This window comes from Delphinapterus leucas, chromosome 2, assembly GCF_059928025.1.
Source record: "Delphinapterus leucas isolate spDelLeu-1000000601 "Yukka" chromosome 2, BTC_Dleu_Yukka2, whole genome shotgun sequence".
Classification (NCBI taxonomy): domain Eukaryota; kingdom Metazoa; phylum Chordata; class Mammalia; order Artiodactyla; family Monodontidae; genus Delphinapterus; species Delphinapterus leucas.
This window is the reverse complement of record NC_143130.1, coordinates 141,888,176-141,908,827: the sequence shown is the minus strand read 5'-3', so window position 1 is coordinate 141,908,827 and position 20,652 is coordinate 141,888,176. Positions and strand designations below refer to the sequence as shown.

The 20,652-nt window shown below is 46.8% G+C and overlaps 1 protein-coding gene and 1 long non-coding RNA gene across 5 annotated transcripts in view; one reads left to right on the top strand and one right to left on the bottom strand.

The window, feature by feature from the left end:
* The window catches only part of LOC149750307 (uncharacterized), a 62,818-nt gene extending 42,166 nt beyond the window's left edge, over positions 1 to 20,652 (top strand). Inside the window, exon 2 of the long non-coding RNA XR_016392188.1 lies at positions 1 to 20,652. This exon is cut by the window's left edge and continues 31,529 nt beyond it. This is a non-coding gene — a long non-coding RNA (uncharacterized LOC149750307).
* PRKCH (protein kinase C eta) overlaps positions 7,661 to 20,652 on the bottom strand; it is a 223,133-nt gene continuing 210,141 nt past the window's right edge. For 3 of the 4 annotated variants that reach the window (XM_089907783.1, XM_022570430.2, XM_089907784.1), the window contains exons 13-14: positions 10,367 to 10,510; positions 7,661 to 8,959 (exon numbers count right to left, since the gene is read on the bottom strand). In XM_089907783.1, the coding sequence (XP_089763909.1) occupies positions 8,813 to 8,959; positions 10,367 to 10,510 (291 nt within the window). In that variant the 3' untranslated portion in view covers positions 7,661 to 8,812. Of the gene's footprint in view, positions 8,960 to 10,366; positions 10,511 to 20,652 lie in introns of those variants that run through there. The other variant, XR_016392186.1, reaches the window with a different exon arrangement.

Sequence of the window (20,652 nt, the reverse complement as noted above, 5' to 3'; positions counted from 1 at the left end):
TTAGGGAGGATGTTTAGCTCTTCTTCCTAGAAAGCAGATAAGCGTGATGAGGGACAAATCAATAGGGGTGAATTCAGAGGTTTTCTAATGCCCCTAGGATGCTAATGATGCAGACAGTAGTCCGAGAGGACTATTTATCATTCTGCGTGATAGTGAGTCAAGAGAGCCTTTATCATTTGCTTTACCTCTTTGTCATCTGAGCTGCCGTGCAGTTTGTACACACTTCCTGAGCCCATCAGCAATGCTGAGCACAGGTGCAGGACAGTGTGGTATAGTGAAAGCAGCAGGGGCCAGGGCATGTGGCCAGTGGAGACATTATGGTGAGCCAGCCCCAGGCCTCCCCTGGTGGGCCCAGAGAAGCAGCACAGTTACAGTGTGCTCGCTAAGCCCATTCAGTGTGTGTCATGATGGTCCCCCAGAGTTGAAAGGAGCCTCTCTGAGATGGTCCATTCTGACCTCCTGTCCACCATCTCACCAAAGATTGTAGCGTCCTTGAAGATGTCCAGTGATGGTGAGCTCTTTCTTTCCCAAGGAAGCTGATTACACGTTTGAGTACCTTTGTGAAGAAAAGTTCACTTTTATGCTAAAACAAATTCTTTAACCCTTGTTGCAGCCTGACATGATCCTAGTTTTAACCCTGGGGGCTCTAAATTACCAGATTCTCTCCATATAGCAAGCATTAGGATGGACTAGGTTATGCCACAGTGACAACCACCCACCACAATCTTAGCAGTAATGAAAATATGAGTAATTATTGCTGATCTTGTAAAATGTCCATCAAGGGTTGGTCGAGGGCTTGGCTGGAGGGGAAAGAGAGTCCATCCCAGCACTGAATGTTCAAGGTTACACACATTATACATCATTCTGCTCTTAACTTGTTGGCTAAAGCTCTTCATGTGGTCTCACTTGTCCGTAATGGGGCCAAAAGGGGGCTCTTACTCAATGTCCAGGAGGCAGAGAGCTGGAAACACTTGAAGAGCTGCCTTAATGATCACCACAGTAGTTGTTGTATACTTGAAGGTAGTTACCATGTCATCCCTCATTTTCTTCTTGGGCTCACGCCCAGTTTACCCTCTCATTGCTGTGTTACACACTTTTTCTCCCTTCATCACCCAGTTCGCTCTTCTCTGAATGGGATCGAGCTCTGTATCTCTGTACTGGTGTCTGCAACTGAGTGCAGTTTTCCGGGCATAGTCCAATCATGGCCAGCTCAGTGGGGCTCATCAACCCCCTCATCTGACAGTGGGAACTCTGGGGCCTCGGTTGCATTTTTATTTTTGGGGGTAGCCACAGCACCCTGTGGCTGTCTATTCACTGGACCATAAGCTCCAGTGGGGAGTGTGGGGACTGTGACTGTCTTGCTTGTCATAGTGTCCCATAACTTAGCAAAAGGTCTGATAAATCCTAATAAACATTCGTTGGATGAATACATACATTGAATTTATTCTCTTTGCCTCTGCCTACTTTTTTGCCCCTGCTATCATCTCCATCTTGCCCTGATATAATCAGCTTTTTCAGACCCAAGTACAAGTTTCATTTATTTCTTAAATTTGTTCCAGGTAGAGCTGAGAAAGTGTATTATCTTTGTAGTCAAAAAGTGGGTGTTTGACCCCCAGCTCTGATGGTGTCATTCAAGAGCACATATTTCTGAAGCACCTATAATGGCTCAGGTGCCACAGGACCACAAACCTGCCTTACCATTGAGTGGGTTCATTTGGGTAAACACTATCACATCCCTAGTTTAGAGTGCAGGAATCTTTGGGTGTGTTTTTATTTTTGTTTTTTTCGCTTTAGTGTTTTCCAGCCACAAAAGCATGCCAGGCATATAGCCCGTGCTTAATAAATATTAGCTTCATGAGTGAATGGATCTCTAAGCTTCACTTTGCTTTTATGTATCAGAATCTCCTGGGAGGGCATGTGTAGTTTGAAAACAAAGTAGCACTTTGTCTCATTATCAGGTTGTTGTGGTTGGTCATGATGTTTGAAATCTAAAATAAGACTCATGGAAGATGTGAAATTTGTCTGTTACTCTCCGGGAAGCAAGGGTTACCCAAGGTTGCAGAGCACTGTTTCAGATTGATACTAATCTATTAATCACCATACTTTGGGTACCATTGTTCATTGAATCCTGCTGGGCCACATGGAAGTAAGACTTTGTCATGTATGTTGTTGAAGCTCAGCTATGTGAAACTGATCTTACAAACCTGATCCACCAGTCTAGTAAACATCGAAGAAGAAAACAAGATTAGGCTTTCAGGAGTTGTTTTTTATGAGCCCCGGTAAGGATCAATAACCCTTCTGGTGCTCATGCATTACTGCTTAAATAATTCTGCAATTTTGCCTGTACTTACCTAAATAATTGATATCATCTCTTCATACACCTTGGCCTACGATTCATTTTCTCAATAACTATTGTATCCTTGAAAATCATTTTCTTTGAGAAAATAGAGAGGGAGCTGAGTTGAGGAATATTGCTTTCTCTTCCATTCTTAAGTGCTTGATTATCAGTTGCTAAAAGGGGGCTTATCCTTCTTGTGATCTTGGGCTGATCATGATTTTAGAGAGCCTTTTTCCTTTCCATGTATGGACAATCATGAGAAATATGAAGGCCAACCACGTATAACATATGGATATGTGATTTTGGGGACAAGCGATCTGTGTGAGACTCAGGGGGATTCGGATGGAGAGAGATAGCAGAGAGGGTGTGTGGGTGTGCCAGGGTGTGAAGTTTGCAGAGATGGACAGGGAGGAAATCTGAGTGATGGAGGTTTTGTGTGTGGTGAGAGTAGTATGGAGTTGATGTCTACTGGTGGAGGCTGATGAACCATATCCCTCTGTTCATCTCTACTCTTGAGAGCACAAACCTGTTAGAACTTCAGAGATCATCCTGGTAATTTCTGACACTGTCAGATCAACTGACTACTAGACTAACCCTGGTTTCTAATTTGAAATGTTTCCAAAGAAGATTCCTCTTTCAACCTTTACAACCACTTGAATGTTGGACTGTACTCAGGGCCTGCACAATCTTCACTTTGTCTAGCCCCAATTCTCCCAGCTGTGGCCCGAGCCCTTAGAAGAATGAAACCTCTGTGAGGTAAGAACTGCCTTGGTGGCATGAGAAAGGCAGCTCTGGGTGGTCTTTGAGTGTTACATGAGGACAAGGGGTGCTATGGCCCAGGTTCTAGTGAGAACACATAGGACTACGCGCTCTCTGGTTTTACCAGAAACCTACATAGGTATCTTAATCCAGGAAGAACAGGCTCTGTACACTACGGTTGGCTTCCAATCCTTAGGCATGCTAGGATGCAGTGGACATCTTGAGCACACGTGTTCTCTTTTCCGAACTGGTCCACAGGCGTGCTGAGGGTCCAGAGGGTACCCGGCAGGTATTGGTGTTGAGGTGTGGTTCTTGTGTTATTTGGTCAGAAGTCAGTTAAATGTACCTTCAGATTAAATCCAGCAGAACGAAAGAATTCCTGAAAGGCTTGAGAGAAGAGCCATTTTAGGGGAAAACCATGGGTACTTCTTAGTCTCTTTTTTTAGGGTGAGCAGCACAGTTTCAAGCTTAATGCTGACTCTGCATGTCAATCAGGGCAGCATGGACTCAAAACATCCTAGGAGAAGTTTTTAAAAGAGTCTCCTGAGAAATCTCAGCAGCCAACTAGTTAGCAAAGTACAAACCCCTCCAACATGGAGCTGGCAGGCATCCCCACAGGTGAGATGGGCAGGATGGAGGACATGGGGGTCCCACTCTGCCCATTTTCTGGGGGGCGTCACATGCAACCTTCCCTTGGTCCTCTGGAAGAGCTCACAGTAATCATTGTTACCACTGACTGAGCATTTTCTATGTCCCACCCTGTAGTATGGGTTTCACGCAGAGTATCACATCTAGCCCTGCAGTAATGGGATGGGCCAGGCAGGTGTTATTCTCACTCCCACTTCACAGGTGAGCCCTGTGGCCACAGGTTCTTCTGAACTGATTTGCGGATTGGACCGAGCAGGCCAGAGTGCAGCATGTGGGCCAGAAAATGGGAGGCTGGGGAACTGACCCCCTTTCTCCAAGCACACATGTTAAGAGGCAGAGTTAACACACAGACCTACGCTCTGCCCAGCCCACTCCTGTGACGGCTTACCTCCAAGAACCATGGGCGGCACAGGCAGGGCTGCAATCAGAGGCTGTCTATGCCAGGGCAGTAGCTGACACGGGGGGTGGGGTGCGGTGGGGGTGATGCTGGAGATGCAGAAACACAAGGGAAGGACGGCTGCCATTTCCGGGCTCTAAAAGAGCCTATAACGTAGGCAAATCAGGATTTTATGTCATCTTGGTGGTTGGAAAACTGGCTGTATAACCGGCTGGGCTGTAAAAATCAAATGAGAGAGGAAGAGAGAGAGTACAGAACTGACTTATTACACCAGGGAATAAAGAGTGTGGAAGGCGAGGGGGAGGAGAGAAAGCGCCGACAAGGGAGTGGAGGTGATGGGGAGGGGGCAGCTGGGACAGGAAGAAGCAGACAGTGGCATTCAGCTTTGGTTCTAATTCAACACAGGAAGGAAGGGAGACGACAAATCCTCATTTATAGCTGCACTTGGACCCGTTCTGTCCAACCCACACCTCAGTTCAGAGCAACTATGACCACAGGGCTCATTTCCACTGCAAATGTCTCTAGCTGTTATCTGAGTCTTATCCCCAGGTGACATAAAATGAGAAGTTGTAGGACACTGAGCCAGGGGCAATCACAGTGGGCTGCCTAGTCATTTTAAGTCAACACAGCCAAATTAAGCAATGAGGATGACCAAATCCAGGAATAAAGAGGACCTAAAGCTTTATGACGTTGGCCTGTGGTGTGGTCAAGGCCAGATCTGTGGCTGGAATATGTTTATGGCAATGTGAACCTAATTAAGATCAACAAATGATAAACGGGGCATTTTTATTTCACTCTTTTCTTTACTACCAAGTTACATCAGCTCTGTAGCTGGAAACATGCAGCTGCCCAGTTAGGACTTGGGCTATATGCCTCTTTCCTGATGATGCCATACTACCAGCAGGGTGGATCACAAGGGTGGGTTACCAAAACACAAAGAAGCTCCTCCGGGAGGGGAGAGGAAGGGAACGGAACCCCTCACCCTGCACCCTTACCCTCAAGGCTCAGAGGTTACCCCAGGGGTTCAGACAGGGTTTACAGCATCCAGTCTGGGTTTATGACCCAGACTACCAGACTGTTTCCTCTTCCTTGGGGCGGCCCAAGTCCTGATTACGTCATTCTGACCTGCTCCAGTTCCTTTAAGGGGGTGCATGAGCAGCTCCAGGCCCTTGACATGCAAATCACACGGTTTCACTGCTGGTAAATGGTGCTGCAGACTGGCTGAGTAATACCATCCTGCCCAGCAGGCAGCTTATCTAGTGCTTTCTGCTAAATCCAGTTCACACCCTTTTTTTTTTTTTTTTTTTTTTGCGGTACGCGGGCCTCTCACCGTCATGGCCTCTCCCGTTGCGGAGCACAGGCTCCGGACGCGCAGGCTCAGCGGCCATGGCTCACGGGCCCAGCCGCTCCGCGGCATGTGGGATCTTCCCGGACCAGGGCACGAACCCGCGTCCCCTGCATCGGCAGGCGGACTCTCAACCACTGCGCCACCAGGGAAGCCCTACACCTTTTTTATTGTTCTCAATACCTTACAAAAGTGGGAAAAATAAAATTGGCCTTAATAGAGGAATTTCAACAAATTGGGCTAAACCTAGGGACTCAGGAGTTAAACCGCCTTGTCCCAAATCCTGACCCTACTGCTTCACTTGTGTGACTTTAAACAGGTTACTTAATCTCTCTTAATACCTCCGTTTCCCCAGTTGTACAATGAAGATGAGAGTACCCACCCCTTGGGGCACTGAATGAGTAAATACATTGAAAGTGTTTGCTTCAGGGCTTCATACATAGTAAATGTGCAATGAATGTTAGCCATTAGTAAGTGAAAACCCCTTCTGCAGTCAAAGGATAATCAACACGTCAGAGCAAATGCTTTACGGTTTATTCTTTCAAATACTCAAGGCTGCATGTCTAACTTAGGTTGGCGTGGGATAGTTTGGGAGAGTAGGGACAAATGGGTGTCGGGAAGAGGCAGTAGGGTGATAAGGCCTGAGGATTTCTCAAGATTCCTGTTGCAAGAGGCAAGATGGGCTTGAGGGAGGGACGTGTCAGTGTGACCGCGTCTTGACCTCCATGGTACCTGCTGAGCTCAGGGAGCGGGGCAGCCCCAGCAGACTCAGCACCTGCTGATCAAATGGCTTGTGGCCAGCCCGCCTCAGGAAGTGTGGGCCTGTGGCCTTGTGATTCTCAGAAGGGATGCGAGGTTTAGGAGAACTGATGAAAGATGTGAAACAGAGCTCTAACCCTGGAGCCGGAGACTGAGCTTTAGGTCAATATCACGTACCTCCTCTCTCTCCTCACATATAAAAGAGCGATGGGGATGAAGCACTGGAAATCCCGTCATTGCAGGCTTTGGCTGTTGGATAATCTGTCTGGTAGGTCTGGAATGATCTTAGAAGAATGGACTGAACCTGAACTGGGGGACCCAGGTAGCAGGTTTGAGAGTAGATTGTGGCGAGGGAAGCTGCTCAGTCTAGAAGATATTTGGGTCCTCTGCAGGCCTGTGATGATGGATTTTGTGAATGAACACGGGAGGCCTGCTTTTTTCTTTGTGGTTCTTTACACTGTGGAGTAAACCATATCCAGTAGCTAATCAGCCCCACTGCTCTTCAGAGCTGCAAAGTCGCTACAAAGGCCAAAAAAAGTCCTCAAGTCAGAACGAGCCTCCCTTTCCAGAAGTCTGTTGGATCAGAACGTCAAAGATTTAGACTCTAGACCGGATCCACTCTTTACCAAGTCTGAAACCTTTGGGTAATCAACTAACTCAGCTTCTCAGAGCCTCTCTTGTTCTCGTGTGTAAAATGTACCATGGTATTCACACCGGAAATAGTGGTAGAATGAGCTGCTTGCCTCACAGGGATACTGGGAAGATCTAGTAAAACTGCGTGGGTGAGAGTATCTGTGCACTGCTAAGAGCTAAACATAAAGGGCGGCTCCTAGCTACTCTCGTCATTCGAAAGTCATTTTTCACGTTGGGATGCAACAAAGAATCCCCAACAGAGACCGTCACTTCTGCCCAGATACCCCTTGGCTGCTCTATAATTCCCAGTCCTGTCTGTAGTTAGAGGGAGGCCATGTTCTGGCCAATCTGGTGTGAGCAGAGGTGATGTGTGTCCCTTCTAGGAGATGTAGTTAAGTAGTAAGCGCCGCCTCCATCTCTCCCTTCCCTTGGCAATCTTGGAAGCTGCGTTATCAGATGGCACAGTTATGAGTTGGAAGAGGGCCGTTGAACTTGCTCTCACTGGATGAGAAATGAGCAATTACTATGTCTAGCTACTAGGAGTCTGAGGGTTACTCTGTGGCAGCAGTACTTAGCAGTCATTACCCTGACTCAGAATGAAAGTTGTGGTTCGGAAGAGACAGGCCACGTTCATTTAAGTGCCTTACACAACGTGATGCCAACCTTTGCTCTCAGGACATTGCTTTGAGTCAAGAGTTCTATCCATTCTGCTCAAGGCTCATTTTAATTACATCTCTCCTCTCCTAGTGGGGATGGGACAAATCCTTCTAGACAAGAAAAATCCCTTTTGTTACAAAATGCATTTATTTCAGCCAGATAAAATTCTCCAACTGCATACATGGGTACATAGTATAAGGTCCTTCTTTGATACATGTCCTGCTTACAAGAGCCATTTCTAATTATTAAAATGCATACCAAACAAACATCTTTGTCTCTTAAAATATAATTTAAATAAATTGCTAAGGTATAAGCCGTAAGTCTGGTCATGGATGCGGGCGGAGTGCGATTCTTCAGTGATGAGTCCAGAGCAATATCGGCACATTGCCCCCACGATGAGATTCCACAAGTCAGCGAGCACCTGAGCTCACCTGCTGATCAACCTGCCGATTATGTGCATAGTTGCTGTTGGGGCATCGAGCTGCCTTCTGCGAAAAACGTTATGTGCAAAGTATGACGTAGGCAACGTGGAGAGGCCTTTCACAGAACGCAAATGCCATTCACGTAACTTAAGGATGAGAGCTTGGTGAAAGCAAGTCTGTTGTTTACACTGCTGGGTATTGTGGCCCCGTCTCACTGGGCACTCAATAAATATCTATTAAATGAAAGTAAGGATAAAAGAATAAGCTGTAGCCGTTGCCTTGGTGCCCATCTGTTGTCAGGATGGGGCTTTAAGTTATGAGCTTTATGGACACACTTTTTTGTTCAGAGTAAATTGTTCTATTTGGAAGCCACCCCTTTCCTTCTCTTCAAGTTCTTCCTTAGCATTTACAGACTTCTTGCAGAAGTCTGCCAGTATTCGGGGCTCAGTGGCTTACAGAAGAGCCCGGCACTCCATACAAAGTCTAGGTTTGTCCCTTGAAGTAAAACGCCTGATTGGCTCAGAAGTTCTAGGATCTGATTTATTCTTCACACCTTTTGGCTCCTGTTAATCTCCCGAACCCCAAGTAGCTATGGAAACTCAGAGGCTGAGCAGTGCATTTCTTCATGAAATCTCATTTCAGTATCAACTGTTTCCAGGACCGTGGCTCCCTCAGGACTTGAAATACTGTAGTTGATCTCTTGACGTTCCGTCCTTCACAGAGTTCTCCACCTGCTCCCTGAAGGTAAGGTTCTTGTTCTAAGGCTGATGCTGAGGAGTTCCCCACAAAGGAAATTCCTGGAAAATCTCTATCTCCTTTTGATTCTCATACCATCTCTCCCATTCCCCATAAGGCTATGGATGCAATTCTGGAGAGACAAAGGAAAAGTTTCTAAACTCATCCTGGTTAATCATAGGAAGATGTCCCTCATCAATTGGAGTTAAAACTGGTTCTTCCTTTATGAAGTCGGGGTCAAAATTACTGACGTCTTCTCGGGATTTCTGTCAAAAAGGAAACAAGGAAAATTTCAGATTCTATGCACTTGAGGTTTAGTCATCTTCCACGGGACTTAGCCCATTTCAATGAGTTCGGAGGACTGCCCTGCAACTCTCTCGGTAGTGTTATTCACAGTTATGACAATTGGTCAAACAGTGCTTTATGCTACTTCTACTGCATTGTGTATTACCAGGGTATTTGGTAACCGCCAATTCACTAACCCCACAAAAATCTTGCTGAGCAGGCCAGCCTTAGGTTGGGAAACTAAAAAATTAATTTGCTCACCTGGCCCAGCCAGCTGGTTCACCACCCCCATTTCTCTGAGGTACCACTTCTCAGCAGGCCTAATGGAGAGGCACATAAACCAACAGAGGTAGAGCAAAGTCACGCTTGCCCCACCTCCTGTCTTACAAAGGTCTAGATGCTTGAAGAGATTTTCTTGAAAGACTTCTTGGAAATGCTGAGTTTAGGGAACAAATGCCTCTCACTTTGCTCAATAGTCAGATTCATTCTGCCCTGCTGGCAAAGCTTTCCCTCCTCCCAGAGGGGCTGGCAGGGGGATGTCCATTAAAGGAAGTGGCTTTGTCTCTGTGTCTCAAGCTAGCAGGCTGTTACAGATGAAGCTAATGACGCTTGGAAATGTGTAGTTTACATCTTCATAAACTAATGCTGGAGAGATCATTTTTACCATTGTGAGACCTCCTACTTCTCTTCCTTGAGTCAATGATATTTTTCTCTCTGCCTTTGAGCACCCCTCGTCCCCCTAACTCTTGAAGTACTGCCAGCCCAGCTTCTCTGCCTTCCCACTGTGGTTCTCTTGACCCACCCATGAGACAGAGCTTAGCTCTCAGACCGAGAGCTGGACCACCCTCAGGAACGCCACCCCACTCAGCTGCCTCACTTCCTAGTGAGGTGCTCCCAGTATTTCCTAGTCTAAGAGGACTCGGCCTGTTCTGCCCTGAGCCCTGTGCTGCAGTAGCTGTTACAGACCTGAGCTCTCCAAGCCAGGGAGCCAGGCTTAGGGCTTTGAGGAGCATTCCATGGCCTCTCTACTTTCTTGGGGGCTTGGGAAAGGCACCCTGACTAAGGAGCGTAAGGAAAGCAGCTAGGAACAATGTTGGGGAAACCTGGAAAGTTTCAAGGCCTCTTAGACCCCAGGAAATTTTAAATTAAGAGAGGATGGGCCCAGGGCAAGCAAGAGGTAAAAACTTTTTGAGAAGTAACCCTGGCACACACACAGACGTTGCCTCAGGGGCAAGGAGCCCAGCCGCCTCCTGGGTGAAGTGCCTTGCAAAGCGGCAGGCTGAGCTTCCAGTCTGATCATTCCCCAGTGGACCATCGGGCTGCTCAGTGAAACACTGAGACATTTTAAGAAAGAAGAAGGTCTACTAAGGTGGTCTTGGACAACTTACAATTCTGGGTCTGAAAGGTGGTTCTACTTGGCGATGGTTCAGCTGGGTCCAGTCGATTTCCTTAAAGAAAGGATGTCGCAAGATGGCATGCTCGCCACCCTGACTCGGGCTGCCCAAGCGCATAGTGGGGTTCTTGGTCATGAACTGAGAGGGAGAGAAAGAGAGTCAATCATTCAATCCTAGACAATAAGTATGTCACAAGACGGCAGGCATTCGCTCTGGCAGAAGAGTTGATGTGAGGCTTTCTGGCTGATCTGGCTTAACCAGCTGAATTTTCCCAGCGGCACAGCCACCATGAATCATCCCGTAAAGGCGCAATTTTCCTTTACACATGAGGCGCAAATTGCTCATGTGTATTTATGGCCTTCCCCACTTCCATTTCAGACGTGGCAACTAAAATAAAACCGAGGGGCCCGGTTTTCTTTCCTGTAAATACCATGTATATTTTTTTTCCTCTTTAAAGAAAAGAAACGCTTTATAAAATAGTGTGCTTTTCTCTAGCACTGCAGTTGTGGACAGCCGGCATCTTATGAATGGGGCTACTTTTCAGAACAGCTGTGCCATTCTTCTGAGAGACCCAACCAGCCGGCCAGGATTCCCACTCTCTGACAAGACCCCAGAGAGAAGAATGAGAGTCATTTTTCTGAAGAGCTGTGTGAAGAAGCCGCAAGGGTGAAAAACTTAAAAGTTCTGTGTTCGGGCTCCAGGAAAAACAAAGTTGGCCACTTTTATTATGCAACAAAGATATCACAGTTTTGAGTGAAAAGTTTTTTCCTTTGAGATGCTTCCTTCTCTCCTGCCCCTCCATTTTGAAATGTTTCATGACTGAGACTCTTGCCACATAGTCCAAAATTTAAAAGCACTGCCATACATTCAAGGAATGTGTGTATATAAATCCTCTGTATTTATATCAATTGGGCACTTCCTCGCAGCTGAGCTCCTATCAAGATGTTTTGGGCTAACCCTCCTTTCACGGAGTGGTCAATAAAGGCATTCTGATCGTATCCTGACCAAAGACCAGTATAGGATAATTCACTTTTCATGGCCAGAATGTCATTTTCAATTTTAAAGACACATAAGCTAATTTCCCATTATCAAAAGAAAATTGCCTTGGATAAAAACTTTTTAAAAACTTAAATCAAGTTATCTTTAAATGAATTTATAACAGTCCCCAAGCACCCCTTTCCAAGTCTGATTTATGAACACAAAAGAAATGGTGTGTTCATAGAAATGGCTTTGGAGTGGAATTTACACAGTACTTTGGAAAAAATCTTGAAGGTGCACACAAGAAAGGGTAGGGTTGGGAGGTGAGCAGCCCTCCCATGTCACGTGTCCAAAGCTGCAAAACCTCGTGGATTGCTTCAGGTGAACGGGATCAGGTGGAGGGAGGAGGCTGCCGAAGTCCCTAAGCAAATCTGACAGGACAGACCTCATAAAATGCTGAAAAAGCTTCCAAGGGGAGCTAGTAAAAACTGAAGACACGGATGGGGTTTAATGGTTTCTCCTCTTTCCTAGAGACAAGGAATGAAAGGCCTGGTGGTGCTGAATTTGGACGTGGAACTAGAAAGTAAAAGCAGCTTTCAGAGCTCCACAGCAGTTAGCACTCTGGGCACGCACGGTGATCAGCGTAGACTTAGGAAATATATCTCATAAACAACTCCGTTCTGAAAGGGCTAGGAGCTCATGCTGCGTGGGCTCTCCCCAGATAAGTCTGTGCAACTCAGAAAGGCAGGGGAAAATAAATATACAAAAGAAATGAGTAGATTCTCTCCTTAGGAAAGTCAATGGGGTACAATCCCTGATGGAATAGCCATGTCTATTCTAAGAGCTAATTAACAAAAAGCAAACAATGCGGCAAAAAACTCAAGCTACAAGGACAGCAGAACAGACCCAGATGGCTTGTGGGAAACTCCCAGGCCTGCCAACGGTGCGAGCAGAGGACACCTTGTGAATGTGTGAGTACAACTTGTTCTTCTGGGCAAGAGGAACAGTGTGGGGCTCTTGATGCCAGGGTGGCAGAAGCCCTGGTGTCTGAACAGCTTTGCCCATTTTTCCCTGCCCCGGCACGCAAGCCAGCCTCCCAAGGGGCACCGTGGAAAAGCACTGCCCAAGGAACAGGACACCAAATCGTGGCTGCTCTCCTCTATAAACTTCATCCCTGGGAATGGAGTCAGGCAGAATAACCCTTTCACTAGCTTATGCTTAAAATTCTGATAAATCCTTTCAGATAACCAAGCAGTTTTGTTTTTGTTTTTTTTTTGCGGTACGCGGGCCTCTCACCGTCGTGGCCTCTCCCGTTGCGGAGCACAGGCTCCGGACGCGCAGGCTCAGCGGCCATGGCTCACGGGCCCAGCCGCTCCGCGGCATGTGGGATCTTCCCAGACCGGGGCACGCACCCGCGTCCCCTGCATCGGCAGGCGGACTCTCAACCACTGCGCCACCAGGGAAGCCCAGCAGTTTTGTTTTAACTTTGGCTGTATCTAAAGGGCTCAAGATATTCATTCTCCACATAAAAAAAAAATTCAATTTACAAAGGTTTGCAGGTGTCTATGCAAGGCAGTGCACTAGGCCTCATAGGGGGTGGGTGCATGGATGACAAGGACAGTGTCTCCCCCCAAGAAGGAGCTGATCAAGAGAAGGGGCAGAGGCAAGCACACTTTATCTGTAACACAGCTGGACGAAAGGAAGAGAGACACAGCCAAGTGCAGCGGGAGCTTCGGAGAGAGACTGGGAAAATCGCATTGGGGGCTGGTGGTGAGAGGGCAGGCGATGGCCTCCCAGAAGAGGTGACAGTTGCTGACATGAGGCAGATACATAGAATTAACAGAGCCAGGAAGGAAGAGGGCAGTGACGCCCGAGAACGCAGTTGGCACGGCGGTAGGCAAGCACCGGCCACGTTGGTGAGGGAGCCTATAGGGTGGTAGGGCTGCCGTGAAAGGACGGCCGAGGAACCGTGGGGCAGCCAGTAGGACCCGACAAAAGCGTACGAAGAGGTGAATGACGAGAGCTGCCCTGTGACTCAGGGATGACTCTAGCCACGATGGGATGGATAAATCCCTCATGGAGGGGTAAGAGATTTGTGGGTAGGGGGCTGACTAGTTAGGAGGCTGAGACGACAGCCGAGAAGACACGACAAGTCTGGAAACCAGATTTTCTGGTTAGTGGAAAGGAAAAGAGGGGAGCAGGTCCTGGGGAGCTTGTGGAAGAAAAATGAGCACATTCCACACTGCCTGGAGCTGGGGGGAAGGGGCAGGAGGACAGCCAGGTCCCAGGGTCCTCTCCGGCTGCTGTGGGACGGAAAAGGATAACGAAAGAGAGACTGGTTATTGTTGGGAGTTATTAGTGTTAACAGAAGTATAGTAGTAGTAGCGGTAGTAACTTTTGACAAAGGGATGAAAACAAAAACATCTACCATTTCTCAAGGTCTTGCAGACCTGGGAGGTTGGTGAGCTCAGCTTTGCATCTGAGATGCGCAAACATCCCCCAGGAGCTGACTAGCCCTGTAAGCCTGGGGTGCAGGCCAGGGTGAGAGGTCTGACACCTAGGGCCATCACCGTTTGGTGAGAAAGAGCTGATGCTGGGAGGGCAGAGGTGGAGGGAGAGAGAATAGAACTGAGAGCAGCTCCAGGCCACAGACATTTTATTTGGCCCACGTAGAGTGTTTCTAAAATAATTTTAACTACTTGTCAAACATTTAAAAAGTAGCAAATGTCACATCACACACATGAAAGTCAAGTTTTCCAAATTCCCTTGGAAGATGGAATATTCTGGAACACTGGACCTGCACTTCTTCTTGGTGAAAATGACCTGGAGTTGAGCAGTGGCTGCCTCATTAGCTGGGGCAGGTGACCCCCTGTTCCCACCACTCCCCTCGGCCTCATACCTGGCTGGCTCCCCGCATGCCTGAACCCTGGGGCTCTGAGCCCTAGCATAGGGTGGAAAGAAGGCCGGGGTGGCAGCAGGAGCTCATGAGAAAGCCAGAGCAGGATGACCACGGAACAGAAACCAGCACAGGGACCATTCCGGGCAGGAGGAGGGGTGATGGGTGGTGCTGAGGGCGTGGAAGGCTGGGCGGGGAGGGTTATAGCTCCTCTGTGACTAACCCCTCCCCCCTCCAAAGATGCAGAGGTGGGAAGTTCAGGGAACACTGAACATCAGTCCCAGGCCTGGAATCTTTCACAGTACATGTCGGTGGAGGGGTATGGGGTTGGGGACAGGAGGGGTTCACTGCCCTAGGCCAGGCCCAGGACTCGCCTTAAACACGGTGTTCCTGCTGCTGTGATGGTGATGGCACGATCCCGTTGCAGAAAACTTCCTCTGTTTGCTTACGCCCCTACTGGGACCCGAATGCCAAACAAGTTAACAACCGTGGTGTTTACAGCCATCACTCAGCTGTGTCTAAGGTCATACTGAAAGCTTGCCTCACCTCAACTGACCTTCTCCCCGACTGTGGTCCCAATCGGGAAGTCAGCCAAAGAGGAAAATAAAGTGACTCCATGGAAGATTCTGGACACACTTACTAAAGGAAGCAGAATGGCTGCTAGGGTCAATGAAAGCACGTTATAAGCCGCAAAGAGGGAGGAGGCCAGGGTGGAAAATCTGATTCCACCCCGAATGTAAGTCTCCAGCTAACTGGAGAGCAGGGGCAAGAATGTGTGGACTCGTTTCATACTCCCCTTCCTCCTGTGGCCCTCGTGAAAGTGGAATTTCTCTAGAGGATCCAGAAGGAATCAGAAGCACACCTGCCCAGAGAATGAGAAACAACAGCTCCTTCAAGGCCGCAGAGAAGGCATGACCACAGGGGAAAGCAGTCATCCAGGCACCTTCCTGAAGAAACATAAGCAATGCAGGCCAGGTCTGTACAGGAATGTCCTGCCAAGCCTCCTGCCAGCCAGGGACGGATCATAAAGGATATTAAAAGCTCCTCTGATATGGAGGGCCCAGAGGGGAACTGGTGAGGCCCTGCAGCTTCACTGCTGTGTCTGGATGCCAGTTCTCCCATTGATGAGCTGTGTGACTTTGGACAAATGTATTAACTTCCCTGGACCTCAGATTCCTCAACTATAAAATGGAGACTTTTCTGTATATCCTAATATGATAATGAGTAAATGAGATAATCAGTGTAAAATACCTGGCACAAGAGCAAGCCTTCAACCAAAGCTAGTGAGTTTCAGCAAGCATCTTGTTAAACCACTTGGAGGGCCATCCTGTCCGACCTAAAGACAGGGGCATGGACTGAAAAGCCTCTGAGAGATGAACATCTGAGGTGAGCCTTGGCCCCGAGGCTTATCTGGCTCTGTCTCTCTCTCTCTCATACTTTGCAGCCAGGAAAAGGGAACAAGGTCTGTTTCTGCCTTCACAGCCCCAGGCTCCAACAGGGGGGGTGGTAGTGATGGTCTCAGTGAAAAACAATTTTTCTGACAGCAAAGATTTCTAAAGACAATTGAAAGTAAGAATACAGATGATACGCAGGTTTTAACGTGCAGTTGTATCTGCTTTCACAACAGAAGGGAAGTGCTGAATGCAGGGTGAAGGGTGCAGTGGAACACTTTCCTATAATTCTGAGGTCAGCTATAGCACTTGTCACATCTCGTGGGCTCTGCTACACCTGAGGCGGCTTTCGTTTTGAGTTTTCAGATGTTCCAGAGGATAGAGTTCAAACTCACCCCATGTTAACAATGTGTCTAGAGATAACAGGGTCCAAATGTACTCTGAAACTCATTCAAACGTAGGCAATGACTACAAGTATATTTCCTTTCAAAATCTGATTTCATAGGAAGAGGACTAGTTATATAAATAGGGCCATTAATCTAATGAGATTTTCTTCCAGGAGAGAGAGAACACTGTATTTTCTACTTAACAGATGGATTTGGCTGTTGGGCAAACAAAAGGACCTTTTCCTTTCATTCAACTTCGGACCAAAGGGTAGAGAGTTAGCAGACAGTGCTGGTAAGCATGCCATAGGACGTCCCCATCAGCATTCCAGGGAGATGCTCCTAGTGAGGAAGAAGGAATTTTATGACTCTACAGAGAGCCCTGAGGAGGGAGTGCAGAGAAGGAACACAGGACACAGAACAGAGTATGGTTCACGGCCATGAAGGCCACCCTGGGGTGGATAAAATGCATGCTTGTGTATGTTGCAGCCTCCCGTGTCTCTGTGTTTTGCCACTATCACAGGTAGAGTCTGACCTCGTTATGAAGACCAGTCAGCAACCTTCTCCTCTCATACCCCTTCCTGCCAGCTGCGGTGGTGGGCAAACAGCTGGCAACCACCTGCGCCAGCCACATTTCTCCAAAGAAGACAAAAATAGCCAAGAGGCACATGAAAAGATACTCAACACTGCTAATTATTAGAGAAATGCAAATCAAAACTACAATGAGGTATCACCTCACACCAGTCAGAATGGCCACCATCAGAAAATCTACAAACAATAAATGCTGGAGAGGGTGTGGAGAAAAGGGAACCCTCTTGCACTGTGGGTGGGGATGTAAATTGATACAGCCACTGTGGAGAACAGTATGGAGGTTCCTTAAAAAACTAAAAATAGAGCTACCATATGACCCAATTCCACTACTGGGCATCTACCCTGAGAAAACCATAATTTGAGAAGACACATGCGCCCCAATGTTCCTTGCAGCTCTGTTCACAACAGCCAGCTCATGGAAGCAACCTAAGTGCCCATCGACAGAGGAATGGATAAAGAAGATGGAATATTACTCAGCCATAAAAAAGAACCAAATAACACCATTAGCAGCAACAGGGATGGACCTAGAGATTGTCATACTGAGTAAAGTAAGCCAGACAAAGATCATACGATATTGCTTATACGTGGAATCTGAAAAAATGGTAGAAATGAACCTATTTACAAAACAGAAATCGACTCACAGATGTAAAAAACTAACTTCTGGTTACCGGGGGGAAAGGGAGGGAGGGATAAATTGGGAGATTGGGATTGTCATATACACACTATTATATATAAAATAGGTAACTAATAAGGACCTACTCTATAGCACAGGGAACTCTACTCAATACTCTGTAATGACCTATAGGAAAAGAATCTAAAAAAGAGTGGATGTATGTATATGTGTAACTGATTCACTTTGCTGTACACCTGAAACTAACACAACATTGTAAATCAACTATACTCCAATAAAAATTAAAAAAAAAATAGGGAAGCTGAGGAACAGACCCACCTGGAACCTGCCCCAGGCCACACAGTTTGGGAGCGATGGAGCTGAGATTTGAAGCCAGGCCTATCTAACAGTAAAAGCCTTTGCCCTCAGTCACTATGCTAAACCTCCTTTTGAGGTTTACCAATCTTCTCATTTGGATTGTGGATGAAAGAGCAGTGACAGGTCAGGAGCAATCCTGGGATGATGCCCAGGTAAGAATGCACAGCACTGTGTGTGTTTACTTATGTTGTACTTCCTTTGCTGGCCCACAAGCTATTCTTCTTTCTCTGACTCTGTGGAGGGAGAAGGGATGGAGATGTACACCCAGAGCAGGTGCTAAGAGAAGGGAGAGAAAAGGAATAGTCTTGAACCCAAGGAATCCTTCATTCTGACCACCTGGTTTTATTTCCAACAACTGGGGTCTTTATGTTGGAGAAAAAGATGACACTGTTGATAGTTTCAAATAATGGAAGTGCTGTTGGCCAGAAGAGGCGGTTCTAAATGGGAGAAGTAAGTATGGGGAGTGGAAGTGAAAGGAGTGTATATAAGGATGTCATAAGGAAAATTAAAACAAAAATTTCTAATACTCAATGCCATTAAGTGAGAGAAGGCGCTTCCCTGGGAGGAGCGGGACTGTCTTATTGGAGACACTGAAAGAACCACCTGAATGACCCATCTGTCATCAGGTGGGAGGGGAGAGCAATGTCCTCCAGGGTCTGTGCCTACATCAAGAGTCTACAGTCTTATCCTTTCTTCTCTATTTGGAATTAGAAAATATTTTGAAGATAACTGTACCTCCCTCAGCGAAGATGCCATGTTTTCCTTGGGTCTGAAGTGGACTTGCTTTATAAAAAGGAAATAAAACATGTTTAAGCTGATCTCCAGGAGCTAGTTACTGAAGGCGTGGGCAGGTGAGTATGAAAGTATATTTGAACACACCAATGGATCAATGTCTAACCTGAGCCACATCAGAATATTCTGCGAGATATCTCCAGAGACAGTCTACGGTGCACTTTATTCCCTCCTAATGAAAACAAGTACAAAAATGCCCTGTACTCTTTCTCTTTCTGCACTGGGGCAGGAATAGTGCTAAAATCTGTTGCAGGTTTGTTGGCTATATTTTCCATCCTGTCTCTGATTAGAATCCAGCAGCCTTTACATGGGCATATACTTATTCCTTATCAATGCTCTTAACACTCTGCCTTGCCTGTGTTTTATACTCATTATAGCTTCCCCTGAAACCCAAGCCATCTCAGTAGCTTCACTAAGGTCATGTGATAACACTGGTTAAAAAAAGGTTAAGATCAGAGATGAGTCTCAGAGACAGAAGCCCAAGGTCGGGCCCTTGTGCCAATGCCAGTGTTGTTGGCCAAGAAGGTTTTATTCCTGGCAAACCAGTCCCGAGCATCTGACTAACGGTGAGGGTTTCACTGCTCTCCAATAACTCCCAAGTGTCGAAGGAAAAGGAAGCTCACCTGATAGCTGTGATCCCCCAAAGTGCAGCTATTGAAAGGAAGCAAGTGCTAAAGAAGGATCCTCCAGAGGCGTACTACACAATGTCTTTATTTCCTCCCGATGAAACCCGGGCCAACACCCTTCTTTATCCTGGATACACATTATCTTGGGTGTCCAAACCAAACCTAACTACCACCTGCTAAAATTTAATGCTCTTTGATCACTGGAAGGGACAAATGAAAGAAAACAAAGTGTGCTACTTAAGAGTTTTTAAGTGTGTTCCTTAGAGTTTTTCCAACTTAAAAAGCTCTTCTGACCCACAGACATCAGTTAGCAAACCCCTACACAGAAAAGATTTCCATGCTCATTTTACAAAACCTGGTATCTTTATGCTCCTATCTGAGATATGAAGATTAAAGAGTCATGTGGTATTAATACTTCATTAAAAAAAAAAATCCTTCACGCTGCTAGCCACAGATAAAATGTAAGTTTCCTAAGAATAGAGGTCCTGAACAATCTAAAATGGGGGAAGGAAGTTGAGAATAGTAACTTTAATAAAATGATAAAGAATGCCAAAAATGAAGCCTCTAGGAAGATCAGTATTTTTCTGTTTTCTGCCAACACTAGCCTGGCCTATCTGTGAATAAATGGTCCATTTCTGAAGGTGTTAATTTCAGTAAGAAGCCTGAAGCTCCATTTCCTCATACGGGAGCTCCAGTCCCGGCAAAGGGGAGGGGCTGCCAGGCTTCACGTTAACCATCCTCTTTTTAAAGGACCTTTTAGTAACTTACTTTTGGATTTTCCCCGTAACACTATTTGAAAAATTGGCTCTAACGATGGAGAGCTGGATCCTCTGCATGACCCTGGTCCCAGTTTTCCCTCCACTTCCTCAGCCCCCTCCTGGCTGACCACCTTTGGCTGCTGCCTTGACCATTCCAATCTTTGCCAGGAGGGGAGTAGGAAATGCAGAGGATCAAGCCCAGTGCCGCTCTGGTCAATTGCCTGGTAACAGATGTGAGACACACTCAGGGCTAAAAGAGGATCCCAAATTACTTGTGGTTCCTTCTCTGTACACAGAGGCAGACGAGACTCCTGCAGACAATGCACAGAGGATGAAATCTGATAGGCGTGATGACAGATAAGCCCACATGCAAACACACAGCTTAATTTCTGTAAAGCTTAGGAGCGAAAGCATGCTATAATCTCCTTCTGAGGCCAAGTTTACAATGCCTCCCGAACTGACAAAGGTGACTCAGGAGAATGCACCAAACTCCTTTCAGCACTTATTTAACCTGGCCATCTGTGTGAGCCCGGAGAAAAGGGCGTTGACCTCACCCAAGTCACCACTGGCGCCTTGAGATCTCTCACCGGAGATGATTTAGCACAAAGGAATGCTCAGCTCAGAGACAGAGGGCATCACCTTCCTGAGCTCTGGGGACTCACGAGGACTCCCTCAAGTCTTTCTGGAGCTGATGAGGCCAAAGCTCAGCACAACTGCAGAACCTCTAAGCAAACCATACATTTTCGTCTGTGTCATGATTATTCACATTTTGGGATAACTCAGTGCCAGTTTAGGAAACTCCTCGGTAACATGGTGGCCAACAGAAAACGTGTATTTATACCAAAACCAAGTAAAAAAAAAAAAAACAATTAAAAAA